This window comes from Ornithorhynchus anatinus, chromosome 3 (genome assembly GCF_004115215.2).
Source record: "Ornithorhynchus anatinus isolate Pmale09 chromosome 3, mOrnAna1.pri.v4, whole genome shotgun sequence".
NCBI lineage: Eukaryota > Metazoa > Chordata > Mammalia > Monotremata > Ornithorhynchidae > Ornithorhynchus > Ornithorhynchus anatinus.
This window is the reverse complement of record NC_041730.1, coordinates 50,599,532-50,615,865: the sequence shown is the minus strand read 5'-3', so window position 1 is coordinate 50,615,865 and position 16,334 is coordinate 50,599,532. Positions and strand designations below refer to the sequence as shown.

Genomic DNA, 16,334 nt, shown 5'->3' with positions numbered 1-16,334 from the left:
AAAACACCCAAAAAGCTAGACTCTCAGCGCTTTAGGTCTCAGAGGGATGGTCAGGTCCACCCTATTCTTCTTCTGAACCAAATTCGGGCCAGATCAATGGCTGACTCTTGGCTTTCCGCTTTCTATTGGCCCGAGAGTCAGGAAGTTCTTTTTTTAGGTCCAACTCAAACCCTTCCTGCTGCGGTTCAATTCCTTTCCATCTTGCTCTGCCCTTCCTGGAAATGGAAGGCAGCGGACCGCATCCTCGTTCATTTGAGGCTCCGGAGAGCCAACCGGTTTCCCTTGACCTCAGAGACTCTCTTGGCTTCCGCTCGCTTCCCGAGGTCTCCTGGTTTTTTGACCGTCCAAGGACCCGTAGTCTTCACTCTCCCGGCCAGGTCTTGGAAGTGCTCAAGAACCCCGGGCATTCCTCCCGCGCCAGCTCTCTTCCTCTCCTACTCCCGAGCGACAATGAAGCGTCATCTTCAGCGGCGGCCCCAGGCCCGCAGACCAAGCGGAGGAGGGCCGGGGTAACGCCCACGGATCCCCGCTGCTTGGAGAGACACGGCAACTGCGATTTCCCTCCAATTCTTTGTCCGGAGAGCGACAGTGCTCTTCTCAGCACAGGGAGAAGATGCGAACCAAACCCTGACCCAGAAGACTCCCCTGGAGAGCCCGGGATGGTCTGGAACACAGATCACCCACCCGGCAACTGACAGAGGCAGTAAAGTTGCCCCCCGCCAAAAGGCAACCCCCTCCTTTACTATCATCCTTAATGGTAATCATTGAGAACTTGCTCTACGCAGAGCATTATACTAAGCGTTCGGGAGAGTATTATAATAATAATAATAATAATAATAATGGTGCCTGGCACATCGTAAGCACTTAACAAGCACCAAAATTATTATTAATCATAACATAATTAATAATAATCATGGTACTTGTGAAGCACTTATTACGTACCAAGCACTGTTCTAAGTGCAGGGGTAGATACAAGGTAATCGGGTTGGACGCAGTCCCTGTCCCACAGTCTTAATCTCCATTTTACAGCTGAAGTAACTGAGGCCCAGAGCAGTGAAGTGACTTGCTCCAGGTCACCCAGCAGGAGAGTTGGCAGGCATGTGCCCTGCCCTAGAGGACTTTACCACAATGGAAGGGAGGAGAATGGGGACTTGGGGTATCTTCCAGGGGGTTCACATGACCAGTCTCAGGGGAGGAAGAGTTGCTGCGGGCTTGTCAGGTTCCTGGGGCCGGGACATCATTCGTTCATTCAATAGTATTTATTGAGCGCTTACTATGTGCAGAGCACTGTACTAAGCGCTCGGCATGTACAAATCGATGACCCCAGACCACCGCTGCCGGGGCATTCCACGGGCATGTCCAACCTGCTCGCCTCCGGGATCGGCTGCCAAGACCTCTCTCCACACCTCCGACTGAGGGATGGATTACCTCGATCCTTAATTATACACATATCCGTAAATCATTTATTTATACTAATGTCTCTCTCCCTTCTCTAGACTGCAAGTTCCTTGTGGCAAGGGAATGTGTCTAACGACTCCTCTCAAGGGCTTAGCACAGTGGTCCACACCCAGTACACGCTCAGGAAATACCGTTGATGTAGTCACTGATTACACTTAAATTAAGGATGCAAACCCCTCCTCCCTCGATGGCTTTCCCAGTCGGCAGAGAGGCAGTACGGCAGAGCGGATAAAGCACGGGCCTGGCAGTCAGGAGGTCATGGGTTCTAGTCCCGGCTCCGCCACCTGTCCCTGGGCCTCAGTTACCTCATCTGTAAAATGGGAATTGAGACCGTGAGCCCCACGTGGGCCAGGGACCCTGTCCAACCCGATTCGTCTGTATCCGCACCGGTGCTTAGCCTGGTGCCCGGCACACAGTAAGGACATAAATACCACAATTATTTATTTTTCCCTTCGCTAAATACCAGGCTTCTCTTCCAGATCAGCGGTACCCATAAAGGGGTTTTCTGGGGGTGTTTTTTTTCTGGCGGTCCCTCCCTCGGTTGACACGAGGGGCTCGGGCATGCCCAGTACCCACCCTTCCCGGAGAGGAATGTTCGGCGGGGGTTGCCCCGGGTTACGCTGTCACCTAGGAGTGATGGTTGGATAACTGGATTAGTAGTCGTGGAAGCGATGAAGTTTCCAACGGTGGCACAGAGAGGACGAAGAAAGTCTCCGCTGGGTAGGAAGGGGGCTGGGCAGATGATTTCCTCCCCACCCACTCATCCCCGCTGGGGAAACCGAGGTCCGGCGGGAGGAAGTGATACAGCACTGCCTCAGGAAGTCAGGAGGGGAGGAGGGAAAAGAACCAGGCTTCCAGCCTTCTGCTCGCCAGCCTACAGTCCTTTGGTTTTTATCCCTGCCAACAACTGCTTTGGATTTTGGGTTCAATCTCACTCCTCTTCCCCCCATTTCACTTTTATGACCTAGGATATGGAGCCCCTCGGGCGACCCCGGCGGCGCCAGTGTTGGGATGAGGCGAGTTCGGCGGGCCGGCTAGACCCGCACGAAGCACAGGCTTCCCCGTCCCTTCCCGCTGCTCATTCCTACCAGGACAAGCTGCTTTCCAGCGGAGGGATGCGTGCCCCTTTAAGCGCCCCCGGATCGGTGGCTCAGGATGGAGCGGGAACGAATTGCAGGATGTTTTCTATGGTTCCTGATCTGAGGAACGACAGCTGCTGCTTCTGCTTCACTCTGCTGCCCAGATCGTTTTTCTAAATAACGTCATTCTGCACACCTCCTTCCACGCCTCAAAAACCTCCAGTGGTTACACGTTTCTCTCTGCGTCCAGAAGAATCTCCTGGCCATCGGCTTTAAGGGACTCCATCAGTTCTCTCCCCGAGAATACTCATCCGCTCTCTTCTCCCATTCTTCGGGCTCCTCAAGCTAACCTACTCACCGTGCCTCGCGGTACTCTCTTTCTCCGCCGACCTCTCGCCTGTGCCCTTCCTCCTTCCTGGACCTCTCTCCCACTGGAATCCAACTGACCTTCTTGCGGCCCTTTTGAAATCCTATCTCCTCCAAAAGGCCTTCCCCAGTTAATCTCTCATCTCCCTACCCACCTATTAAATTCTAATAATTAATCATCGATGTCTTGTTTTGATGGCTGGCTCCCCCCTCCTAGACTATAAGCCTCGTATGGGCAGGGATTGTCTCTCTGTTGCTGAACTGTACTTTCCCAGCGCATAGTACAGTGCTCTAAACACAGTAAGCGCTCAATAAATACAACCGAATGAATGATTACGGTACTCGTTAAGCGCTTATTCTGTGCCAAGCACTGTCCTAAGCGCTGGGGTAGTTACAAGTTAATCAGGTGGGGCACAGTCCCCGTCCCACATGGGGCTCACACTCCTCTTAACCCCCGTTTTCCAGATGAGGCAGCTGAGGCCCGGAGAAGTGAACTGACTTGCCCCAGGTCACGGAGCCGGGATTAGAACCCAGGTCCTTCTGACTCCCAGGCCCACGCTCTACCCACTAAGCCGCGCCGCTCCTCGATGGCCACGTCTACACCTCCTGATTACGGACGGGCTCACAACCTTCCATATCACCTAGGCCCACGTCTTCCTTACTCTATTACTTGAGCCTCTTCCTTCTTCCACCGGTCTGAAAATTATTTCAGTGTCCGTCTCCAACTCAACTCAGGCTCTAGGGGGAAGGCATCGTGTCTACATGCTCCATCACGCCCGGCCCCCCGAACACTCAGTACGGCACTCGGCCCACGGTGGGAGCTCAACAGATGCAGCCGACTGATCGCTGCGGCCGTCTCCCGGCGCTGGATCAGTGAATTCTGAAAGATCTCGTTCGTGAAAATGCTACCGTCTTAACGCTCACTCATCGTCAGCCGGGGGCGGGGGGGGGGGGGGCCCGCCGAGAAACCTCGGTGCGGCCCCAGAGTAAGGCATCTGCGGGAAACCAATACGATCCAAACCGTTCTGAGCTAAAAAGCCCGGTGTCTGCAGCATTCCCGCTCCGCCTCCCTTCCTACCCGTCCCGTAAAGAGGCACTTTGCAGACCGAGCCCCGCGGCGTGACAGGCCGAGGCAGGTCCCCCGGGACCGAAAACCAGGGAGCCCGGGACACCGACCCGGGCCTCGGCCCGCTCCTCTCTGGTCTGTTTCAAACCGGGATTCTCTGCCCTAACCCCTCGTGGGCAGGTGTCCTCCCGAATCCTGCTCTACCTCCGAGGGCATTCCCTTCCGGTGGCTCTCTTGATCAACTTTCCCTCTGCCCCGGGCCCCGACTCCTCCCTACCCACACCCCTCGAAATGCCCGAAAAGCCCCTCCGCGGTCCCCTGAATTAGATTCCTGCCGGAAGAGCCAAGAGAGAACAGGGGAAATGAGGTAATAATAACGATAGTAATAACGATGACGATGCTGGTAAAAACCCAGACTCTCGGGAGGCCTCATCGCTTAACGGCACGGAGCTTGAAGAGAGACCGGGCCGCCTCCCCCCGGGGCCTCGGCCGCCGACCCAAAGCCCCGACCCGTCCCCGTTCCCGGGCAGGCCAAGGCAGATGTGGGCCCCAACCCGGGAGCTGTCACGGTGGCCAGGCTCCCTTCGGAGGATGAGGCCTTAGCGACGATCGGCGCCCACAGCTCCTCCGAGAAGCCCGTGCCCCGCATGCGGAGGGGACCCACCCTCGGCTACACTCTGCAAAGTCACGGAAAGGAAGGACGGGAAGGAGCGGGGAGGGCGGAAACCCCTCAAGTCCAGGGTCGCCGGTCCTGTCAAAGCTCAGAGCGGCCCTCCCCTAAGGCAGGCACCGGGCCAAGCTTCTCGCCCCCCGCCGATCCCCCTTACCCCCGGTCCCCCAAGGGGAAGAGGCTCATTCACGCAATCCGGTGGCATTTATTAGGGCTCTCTGGGTGCTCGGCACCGTACTGAGCGCTTGGGAGGGGCTGGAGCTCGGGGTCCTCGCAGTCCCGCCGCTCCGGGAGGGGAGACCCTCTCCGGGAGATGCCGCCCTGGTTAGTCTTCCGCTCCTGTGCCAGGGACAGAGACAGGATGGGGAGGAGGAGGAGGAAGAAAGGGAGGGACGGCGAGGCTGCCTGGCTCCTTCTGCCTCCCCCCGGGAGAGGGGGAAGGAGACGATTACATCATTCCCGGCTGGCATCTGGCCTGGCAAGGCTTCTTCCCTCCCTCCCTCAGGCCTCCAGCCTGGCACCCCCTTTCTAGCTTCCACCCCCCTTCCCTCCTCGCTCGCCCGATGGCCCTCGGGGGCTTTCTTTCTCCCCCGCCCCACCGACCTCAGTGCAGCGCTTTGCACACAGTGTGTGTGTGGGGGGGGGGGGGGAGCGCTCCATAAATACACACTGAATGGATGAATGAACCGGGTCCCCAATCGGCCTCGGCCTCTGCCCCCCCAGCGACGGCCGGGCCTCGACCTCCATCACTATTTCTTGAACGCTCGCTGGGTGCCCGGCACTGTGCTGAGCGCTTGGGAGAGTCCACCGGAGGCCCCTAAGGGGCTTCCATCCTCCCCCCTCCACCCCCCCCGGGCTGTGCGCCCACTAAGCGCCGGCTAAATGGGGGGCCGCACGCTCGGCTGGTGCATCCTCCCCGTCCCCTCCTTTCGCCCTCCCTTTCGGTAGCCAGCGCTCAGCACGGTGCTTGGCCCATAGTAAGCGCTTCCCCGCCTCCCATCCGTGTTACCCCCTCACGCATTCGTTCACGCAATCGCACGGACTGGGCGCTCGCTCGTGTGCAGGGCACTGTGCTGAGCGCTGGGGAGGGCAGGCTCCGACGATAACCGTGCCCGTCGCCTTCCCCCCCCCCCGCCCCTCCCCGCACCCCTCCATCCCTCACCAGAGGCTGCATCTCCGAGTGCGCCGTGGGCACCTGGAACCGGTCGATCTCCTCCATCATGGTGCCGGGGGGGGCCGGGAGCCCCGCTCAGCCTCGAGGGGGCGAGGGGCGGGCCGGGCCCGGGGCCGGGGCAGGACCGGAGGCCGAGGCAGGAGCTGCGGCTGATGCGGGAGCAGGAGCCGGAGCCGCTGCAAGGGCTGGAGCGGATGCGGGAGCTGCGGCTGATGCGGGAGCCGGGGCCGGAGCCGCTGCAAGGGCTGGAGCGGATGCGGGAGCCGCGGCCGCGGCGGGAGGCGGTGCGGGAGCTGAGGCTGGCGCGGGAGCCGGGGCGGTGTCGGCCGCGGTCCGCCTCATCCCTCGGTCGGGCCGGTCAGCGGGTCGGGGGCTCCCTGACAGCCGGACGGGCGGCCAGGGCGGTGACTCGGCAACTCCACTTCCGGCTCCGGGACGCGGCCCCCGCCCGCATCGGTCCGGGACGGGGGCGGAGCCCCCTCCTCGCTCACCGACCCGCACCGGGGGAGGGGAGAGGAGGGGACGGGGAGGAAACCGGGGCGGGGCGGGGCGGGGCGGGGCGGGGCGGGGACGGCCGGGGCTGCCGATCCCGGAGCGCCCGCCGGGGGGAGCCAGGGAGACGCGCCTGCGCAGTGGCGCCGGCCGCGGTCGCCCAGGCAACAGCATCAGGATCGGGCGGGGGGCGGGGGAGAGAGAGAGAGCGAGAGCCAGGGAGTCGCGCCTGCGCAGTGGCGCCGGCCGCGGTTGCCGAGGCAACAGCATCAGGACCGGGCCGGGGGAGGGGGAGAGAGAGCGAGAGCCAGGGAGCCGCGCCTGCGCAGTGGCGCCGGCCGCGGTTGCCGAGGCAACAGCCTCAGGACCAGACGCGCCGACGCGGATTCCAGCCCGTTGGGCCGGGCGGACGCACACCACACACACGCCGCACACAAAACACACACAACACACACACTCCACTCCAACGATCGGTCAAACGACTGACAGTTGAGGGAGAAAGCGGTACTTCCGGCCGGTCGCCCGGGTAACGGACGAAGACCTCCGTCCTGCGAGTGTGCGGCCGTGGGGGGGGGGACACCAGTGGGTGACCTTCCCCCCCCCCCCCGCCCCAATCGCAGAGATGCCCTCGTCGCCCCCCAAGATGCCCCCGAAGGCGACGCAGCACAGACTGGTAATCCCTCCCTCTGCCCTGCCCCTCCTCCCGCCCCTCAGCCCTTGGCTATAATAACAATAACGATGACGATGGCGTTCGTTAAGCGCTTACTAGGTGCCAAGCACTGTTCTAAGCGCCGAGGAGGATGCAGGGTGATCAGGTTGTCCCACGCGGGGCTCCCAGTCGTCATCCCCATTTTACAGTTGAGGGAATTGAGGCACAGAGAAGTGAAGTGACTTGCCCACGGTCACAGAGCTGCCGAGCGGCGGAGCGGGATTTGAACCCATGACCCCTGACTCCCCAGCCCGGCCTCTTTCCAGTGAGCCCCGGCGCTTCTCTCTATTTGTACGTCTTTATTATTCCATTTGTTTGATTAACAATAATAATGATGGTATTTGTTAAGCGCTTACTATGTGCCGAGCATTCATTCGGTAGTATTTATTGAGCGCTTACTATGTGCAGAGCACTGTACTAAGCGCTTGGAAGGTTCAAATCGGTAACAGAGGCGGTCCCTGCCCTTTGACGGGCTTACGGTCTAATCGGGGAAGACAGACAGGCAAAAAACCCGTCACCTTCCCAGCCATCGCCCAGCTTGTGGTGGACGGTTTCACAAGATTCAGGCCCGAGCTACTTCTGGCAATCACCGCCCACCTCTTCTTGACGACCTTCACTTCATCTTTGGAGGAGAAATGCTCCGTGATTTTCTCTGACCTGTTGTAGTTGAGCCCCACTGGGCCCTGGGACCACTGGGAGGGTCCGGTCCAGTCCGTGTCCCCCGGGTGATAATGTCCAGACGCCTGTTTCGAAACACATCATCTAGTCTTGTGACCATCCTCAATGGTAGATTTCCCCCCCTTTTATGGGGACACTTGCTCACATGATGCAAAACGGTCTCCCCACTTAGTTTGCCCCGGCAGCGGACTTCTCCTTGGTAGAGGAAGTGTCCCGGCGGTTTCTACCTATCTGCGGGAGCCGTTTCTACTCTGCCTCGACGATGGATCTCGGCCATTTGGTTTCTACCGTCGTCCGCTCAACTGTATATATCTTCATCACCCCGTTTATTTTGTTTAATGAGATGTACATCACCCTGATTCTATTTATTTGCCAATGTTTTAAGGAGATGTTCTTCCCCGTGACTCTATTTATTGCCATTGTTCTTGTCTGTCTGTCTGCCCCCATTAGACCGTAAGCCCGTCAGAGGTCAGGGACTGTCTCTATCTGTTGCCGATTTGTCCATTCCGAGCGCTTAGTACAGTGCTCTGCACATAGTAAGCGCTCACTAAATACTATTGAATGAAAGGTTTGGGGCGTTTAGGAGGCATTTTACTCAACCCTCTTTGGTCCCCGAGCCACCGACCCCATCCTAGACCCCTTCACCTATCAAGTGCATCTCTCCGGAATAGTAGCCAATAAATGCGATTGATCGATTGATTGATCGGTTGGTACCTGGCCCAGGTGGATCTCTTGCCCAGCCACGACATGACTGACGCCTGAGAAGCAGCATGCCCTAGCGGAAAGGGCGGGGGCCTGGGAGTCAGAGGACCTAGGTTCTAATCCCTGCTCTGCCAATTACTCCGCCAAATGCTTCATTCATTCATTCATTCATTCTCCCCCGATTAGACTATAAGCCCGTCAAAGGGCAGGGACTGTCTCTGTCTGTTACCTATTTGTACATTCCAAGTGCTTAGTACAGTGCTCTGCGTATAGTAAGCGCTCAATAAATACTATTGAATGAATGAATGAATGAAATTCAGTCAGTCAGTCATATTTATTGAGCACTTAGAGGGTGCAGGCCATGGTACTAAGTGTCTGGGGGAGTACAGTATAACAACAAACAGACAAAATCCATGCCCACAACAAACACGGTCTAGAGGGGGAGTAATATAAATAAATTACAGATAGGGACATAAGTGCTGTGGGGCCGGGTGGGGGGATGAATAAGGGGAGCAAGCCAGGGTGACGCAGAAGGGAGTGGGAGGAGCGGAAAAGAGGGACTTAGTCAGGGAAGGCCTCTTGGAGGAGATGCGCCTTCAGTGAGGCTTTGAAGAGGGGGAGGCTCATTTCCTTTTGGAAATGAAGCAGCGCGGCTTAGTGGATAGAGCACGGGCCTGGGAATCAACAGGGTAATGGGTTCTAACGCCGGCTCTGCCATTTGTCTGCTGTGTGACCTTGGGCAAATCACTTTACTTCCCTGGGCCTCGGTTACCCCCTCTGTAAAATGGGGAATGAAACTGTGAACCCCAGGTGGGCAATGAAGCGAGAGAGACAGGTAGGCCACTGGCCCCTCCTTCGGCTTTGCCGCGAGCCCCGCGACTGCCTTCGGTGTTTCCAGCAGCCTTTACCATGGAGATGGTTTGTGTTCGCCAAGCGGCGGCCAGCAGGACGTTGCTAAATGCCAACTAAATACCAGACGCCCAACCCCAAACCGCCTTTGAAGCGTACCTTTGTCCCTTCCCCCTAAATACTCCTTTCTCCTTTCTCTGCACTGTACTCGTTTGTCTCACATTTCGTCAAATTAACTTTGACTGGCAGGAGCTGGAATGAAAAAGCCTAGGGTTTATAGCAGGAGGAAACTGTTTTTGCAGAGTAGCCATTTATTTCTGGTCTCTGCACTGCTTCCTAATAACCCTCTGTCCTCCGTTAATTTTTGAATTTATCAGTCATGTTTACTGAGCATGTACTATGCGCAGAGCTGTGACCTACGTGCTGCCAAGAGTACAGAACGATTGTTGGACATCATCCCTTCCCTCTGGGAGCTTACGATCATAATAATAATCATGGTATTTAAGTACTCACTACGTGCCAAGCACTGTACTAAGATAATCAGGTCCCTCGCGGGGCTCACAGTCTAAGGAAGAGGGAGAACAGATACTGAATCCCCATTTTGCGGATGAGGAGACTGAGGCACAGAAGAGTTAAGGGACTGGCCCAAGGTCACCCATCAGGTCAAGGGTAGAGCCGGGATTAGAACCCAGGTCCACTGACTCCTAGGCCCACGCTCTTTCCTCTGGGCCACACTGCTTCTCTAGCAAGGGAAATGGACAGTAAAATTCATTTCGGTTATGGGGACAGCGTGTGTATCAACAGCTTAGATGGCATACAAGTGGAGATGAAAAATAAATCAGGGACAGCCTCTTGGGGCCGTCTTTGGAGAGGAAGGGGTGGATTCTGGAAATGTCGTGGAGGAAGAACCGACGGTATCTGGTGACAGACTCCATATGAGGGTTGAAAGAGAGGGAAGAGTCGAAGACCATGACAAGGTTAAGGGTTTAAGAGGGAAGATGGTGCTGTGGTCAGCAGGTTAATCGTCCTCCTGAATTGCAGGGCAGCAAAAAACTATTACTTCCACCCGACGCTGCCTGGCCCTCCCCGAGGAGGCAGGATGCAGAAATGAATCCGTGATCTGTGATCTTTGGGCATTTGATAGTCTCCCCACCCTCAGCCCCACAGCGATTATGGACACAGCTAAAAACTGTACATTATAAATCATTCACATTTATGTCCGCATCCCCCTTTAGGCTGTAAGCTCGTTGCGGGCAGGGAGAGTGTCCTCCAACTCTGTCGTATTGTACTCTCCCAAGTGCTTAGTGAAACGACGCGACGGCACGAGACGAGTGAGTAGTAAAGTGCGCAGAGTAAGCGCTCAATAAGTACCGATGATGGGGGTGATGATTAATGGGGGGAGGATAGAGCGTGAAAGAAAGAGAGATGAGGTTCGGAGCGCGACCCGTCATAACAGCGTAGGAGTCTCAACCGTCAGAGTGATGTGACACTAATAGTCTTCCCTCGTATGTCAGAGAGGCTTTGGACTAATCTATATCTACCTATCCATGCTTACTATTTGCAGAGCACTATGATAATAATGATAACGATGGTATTTCTTAAGCATCTGTGAGAGTACAGCGCAAAGTATTGGCAGACATGTTCCCCGCCCACCACGAGCTCGCAGTCTAGAGGGGGACTGAGCTCCAGGGTGGAGATCAGTTCTTTGAGATTGGGCAAAAGGCATCACTGAATGAGGGCGCCGGTGCCCCTCCCTCCCAACCCCTGTCCTCTCCCCGCCTTTCCCGTCACTGTAGACGGCACCGCCGTCCTTCCTGTCTCACAGGTCCGTGACCCGGGCGTTATCCCTGACACCCCTCTCTCTCATACAACCCCCATATTCAATCCGTCACTAAAATCCCGTCGGTTCAATCTTCACAACGCTGCTAAAATCCGCCCTTTCCTCTCCATCCGGACTGCTATCACGTTAATCCAGTCACTTTTCCTGGCCCGCCTTGATTCCAGTAGCAGCCTCCTTGCTGACCTCCCCGCCTCCAGTCCGAAGTTCACTCTGCCGCCCTGGTCATTTTTCTACAGAAACGTTCGGTTGGCGTTTCCCCACTCCTCGAGAACCTCCGGCCGTTGCCCATCCACCTCCACATCAAACAGAGACTCCTCGTGATCGGCTTTAAGGCAGGCAATCACCTTGACCCCTCCTACCTCACCTCGCTGCTCTCCTACCCCAAACCGGCCCTCACACTTGGCTTATCTAATGCCAACCCACCCGCTGTACCTTCGTCACGACTGTCTCCCCACCGACCTCTCGCCCGCATCCCGCCTCTGACCTGGAACGCCCTCCCTCCTCCTACCCGACAGGCGATTACCCTGCCCCACCTCGGAGCTTTATCGAAGGCCCGTCTCTTCCAAGAAGCCTTCCCTGACTAAGCCCTCCCTTTCCTTTCCTCTCACCCCCATCTGCATTGCCCTGATTTGCTCCCTTAATTTCCCCCCGCCTCCCAGCCCCACAGCACTAATGTCCCTATGCGTAATGCATCTATTTATATTAATATCTGTATCCTCCTCTAGACGGTAAGCTTACTCTCCCAAGTGCTTACTCCAATGCTCCGCACGCAGTAAGTGAGGTAAATGCGAATGATCCAGTACTGAGGTAAGTACTGAGGTAAATGCGAATGATCCAGGAGGCAGGGAACATGTCTATCCGATCCGTTATATTGTACTCTCCCAAGCGCTTAATACAGTGCTCTGCACACAGTAAGTCTTCGCTAAATACAATTCACTGATTGATCGAGGATGCAGGCAACACGTCCGTCCGCTTTATTTTACTGTACTCGCCCAAGCACTTAGTACGATATTCTGCACATAGTGAGTGCTCGATAAATATGATCGTTTGATTGAACGGTCAGGCGAATGGGGGAACTTGTTATGAATTCATCTGGGAACTGGAAGGGACCGCAGAGTCCTTAGTGTCTATTCCTCAGCTTCAGATAAATGACACCAGCCCGACAGTGGTCAATCCCACACCATCCCGGCGGGGTGACGCCCCCGCTGGAGGCACCCTGCTCTCCCTGGGCACCCCGACTCCGTAGAAAGCTTCTCCTTACAACAAACCAAGCTCGCGTCTCCCGAGATGTAAACCGATTTCCTCTCGTCTGTCCTCTGAGGAAAACCCTGGCATTATCTGAAGTTCCGAGCACCTTGAAGCCGGGAGAGCTGGTGTGTGACGTAATGGCTCGTGCTGCTCTCGGGAATGAAAATGAATCATAAAGTTGAAAGGGACTTGGACTTGTTCCCTTTTTTCACCCCCACTCCCTGCCCCGCAGCACTTATGGGTATATCCTTAATTTATTTATTTATATTAATTTCTGCCTCCCCTCTGGCCTGTACGCTAATCACGGGCAGGGAACGTGTCTTCCAACTCTGTTATATTGTAGTTTCCCAAAGCTTTAGTAACAGTGCTCTGCCTACTGTGAGTGCTCAAAAAATGTAATTTATTATCTACTTCCTTGGAAATCCCAGCCATCCTCTTGCAATCGGGCAATTTCAGAAAGCTTTTCTAAGGCAAATTTTCCAGGAAGCTCAAATGCTGACTTATGACCAGGACAAGTAATGGAGTCTTCCCGGGACGAATCCAGTATTACTTTAGAAACAGAAATTGCAGGATTCACGTGTTCTTAACGGCTCTAATGAAACTGGCCACGTTAGCAAATTCCCCCTCTGTTAGTCGATTACTACATCTTTTTGTTGCAATTCAGCAGGGAGGAACTGGAGGAGCAATAGGTAGAATTGGGCCACAGGACCGTTTCCAGAGATTGCGAGACTCTGGGTTGGCCTAGAAGTTCACCTGATTGACATCGGCTTCCCAAGGCCGAGGCTCCGAACTGCCCTCCTCGCACTCTGCTGCCAGCCTTCTCGGACATGGGGGACGTTGCCTCGAGTCTCCTTGTGGGCACGGTTGAAGACAGGGACGAGTTCGGCCTGGGGAGTTCTATAACGCGGACGGTCGGGAGCCCAAACTGATATCTCAGAGTCGTGGAGGGGAGGGGAGTCTTGACTTCAGAAACCTCCTGTCTCTCCCCACTTCAGTCTGTACTTCACTCTGCTGCCCCCATTATCTTTCTTCGGAAAGGGTCTGGGCATGTCACCACCGTCCCCACCTCAAAAATCTCCAGTGGTTGCTTCTCAACCTCCGTATCAAGCAAAAACTCCTCGCCATCACCTGCCCCCCTCCTACCTCACCTCCCTTTTCTCCTTCTGCATCCCAGCCCCGCGCACTCCGCCCCTCTGCCGCCGCTCACCTCCCCACTGGGCCTCGTTCTCGCCTGTCCCGCCGTCGACCCCTGGCTCACGTCCTACCTCTGGCGTGGAGTGCCCTCCCTCCTCACATCTGCCAAACCAGCACACTCCCCCCCGAAAGCTCACCTCCTCCAGGAGACCTTCCCAGACTGAGCCCCCCCCTTTTCCTCTGCTCCTCCTCCCCTCCCCGTCGCCCCGACTCCCTCCTTCTGCTCTACCCCCCTCCCCGCCCCACAGCACTCGTGTATATTTTTTGTGTTTTCCTGGTTGTGTCCTCTTCTGGGCGCTCCAGGGTGGGTTATAGGTTCCAGCCGCTTGCCCAACCGGGCCCCGATAACAGCCGGGACCCCTGGTGCGTCTCTCGCGGCGCGGGGGGGCCTCTTGGCCCCGGGTTCGCGGGGGGGGACTGTTGCGGACCACCTCAAGATTGCGATGGTGAGGCCAGCCTCAAGCCTCTGTCGTGGGACCTGCGCCACGTGAACTGCAAAATGACTCCCTCCTTCGCACGTGTGCCACTTTTCAATCTTCGTGCTCCACCCCTGCGCGGGCCGGTCGGGTGTCAGGCGATCATGAAAGTGCTGACTGGTTGGCTGCTGTGCCACGTGCGCCTTGCTCCGATTGGGTGCCCTGCGCCAGCGTGGGGTTCTGCCGTACCAATAAAGCTGGCAGGGCAGCCCGGGATCCGGGCGCTGCAGTCACTCGGACCCCGCCGGGGTCAACGGGCCGCTCGCCGCTTTCCTGCTCTTCTGTTCTTTGACCCGTTCTCTCGGAGTCTTTCGTCTCTTCATCGACTAAGCGAAACCTCCCTAAATTTGTCGATCACAACCCTTGCTCCCTTGCTCCCTTTATTCATCCTGCCTCCCAGCCTCACATCACTTGGGTACATATCCGTAATTTATTTATTTCTATTAATGCCAGTTTCTCCTTCTAGCCTGGAAGCTCGTTGTGGGCAGGGAATGTGTCTATTTTTATGTTGTATTCTCCCAAGCGCTTAGTACGGTGATCTGCACGCAGTAAACGCTCAATAAATACTATTGAAGAAGGATTCTATTGATTTTATTAATGATGTGTATATATAATTCTATTTATTCATATTGATGCTATCGATGCCTGTTTACTTGTTTTGATGTCTGTCTCCCCCCCCTTCTAGACTGTGAGCCTGTTGTTGGGCAGGGATTGTCTCTATCTGTTGCTGAATTGAACTCTCCAAGCGCTTAGTACAGTGACCTGCACTCAAGCAGAGCACTCAATAACTACGATTGAATTGAATAAATGAATTAGCCCTGCTCAGCAGCTCTGTGCCAAACAAGGAACTTTGGAGGGGAGAAATGCCTTTCAAAACACTGGGCCAACATAGCCAGTGGAGTCAATTTCTTTAATAACAATAATAATAATAATAATAATAATGTTGGTATTTGTTAAGCGCCTACTACGCGCAGAGCACTGTTCTCAGCACTGGGGTAGATACAGGGTCATCAGGTTGTCCCACGTGAGGCTCACAGTCTTAATCCCCATTTTACAGATGAGGGAACTGAGGCACAGAGAAGTGAAGTGACTTGCCCACAGTCATACAGCTGACAAGTGGCAGAGTCGGGATTCAAACCCATGACCTCTGACTCCCAAGCCCGGGCTCTTTCCACTGAGCCACGCTGCTTCTCACACGCAGACTCGTTTTTGCCAATAGCCTTAGGGTGGGTCAGATCCCAGGCCGCCGCAGTGCTGAGCTTCTCGGGCAGACAGTAGGTTTTGAGGATCGGACGGGCCGGCTGGAAGGTTTTTAGTTTCTCCCTCGGCCCCCAAGCTGAACCATCCTTCCACCATCCCGCTGTTTGCCGGGGAGATTCGTCGCGATTATGTTGTTCCTTGGTCATATAAATCCTTCACATTCTAAGACATAGCCGCCGCTTATGGGTGTTAACTGGGTGCGTGGGCGGCCTCGAAGACTGGTGTGCGAAAAACCATTCCACCCTGAGCATCCTTAAATTTGGGACTGCGGCTGCTATTTACGGAGCCTGGCAGTGCTTGCCTCTCTGATTTTGAATCTCATGTTCTCCCTGACATTCGAGCTTTAAATAAGGCGACTCTCCTCCCCCGTGCCCCCTCCCCGCCCCGATTGCTGATGCTGTTCCACAGGCATCCGGTAGAACCTACCCGTTTGAGAAAATAACACTGTAAAGTGTTTGGCTCAGATGGAGGGTCAGGTAGCCTATAGTCCAGTTGCAAAAGGCTGAAATGCGTCAGTGCCGGTCGGGAGTAGATTTTGCCTTTAATTACCCCCTTTCTGTGGACTAATTGCTCTTGGCCTTGCAAAAATGGAAACTTTGATGCTGGCGAAGTATTTGGTTTCAAAGTGCTGCTTAATGGAAACCTGAAAGTGCATTTAAAAATAAAGACCGATACCACGGAAATGTCAAAGGAAGAGTCACCCTCCTGGAGCCCCTCTCTGCCTAGCCTGGTATTTATATATGCCAATGGGCCTCTCCTTCTGAAACAATTCCATTATCACGAGGGAAATTTGTACCGTGGAAAAGGATCGGTCTGGAAGCCTGAATTTATTTTTTTCATGATATTTGGTAAGCGTTTCCTATGTGCCAGCCACTGTACTAAGCACTGCGTTAGATACAAGATAGGTCGTCCCACATGGGGACTCACGGCCTTAATCCCCATTTCGCAGATGAGGTAACTGAGGCACAGAGAAGCGAAGTGGACTTCCCCAAGGTCACACAGCAGACAGATTAGAACCCAAGTCCTCTGATTCTCAGGCCCGGGCTCTTTCCACAAGGCCACACCGCTTCCCT

At 55.5% G+C, this 16,334-nt stretch overlaps 2 protein-coding genes across 5 annotated transcripts in view; one reads left to right on the top strand and one right to left on the bottom strand.

Annotated features, from left to right (window-relative positions):
- Positions 1-6,327, bottom strand: part of FAM219A (family with sequence similarity 219 member A) — a 79,952-nt gene extending 73,625 nt beyond the window's left edge. For 2 of the 4 annotated variants that reach the window (XM_029060683.2, XM_029060684.2), the window contains exon 1: positions 5,802-6,327. In XM_029060683.2, coding sequence (XP_028916516.1) covers positions 5,802-5,861 — 60 coding nt within the window. In that variant the 5' untranslated portion in view covers positions 5,862-6,327. The remainder of the gene's footprint in view (positions 1-5,801) is intronic. The other 2 variants (XM_029060681.2, XM_029060682.2) reach the window with 1 other exon arrangement.
- Positions 6,328-6,665: 338 nt separating this feature from the next.
- DNAI1 (dynein axonemal intermediate chain 1) overlaps positions 6,666-16,334 on the top strand; it is a 187,565-nt gene continuing 177,896 nt past the window's right edge. Inside the window, exon 1 of the mRNA XM_029060226.2 lies at positions 6,666-6,978. Within this exon, the coding sequence (XP_028916059.1) occupies positions 6,928-6,978 (51 nt within the window). The 5' untranslated portion in view covers positions 6,666-6,927. The remainder of the gene's footprint in view (positions 6,979-16,334) is intronic.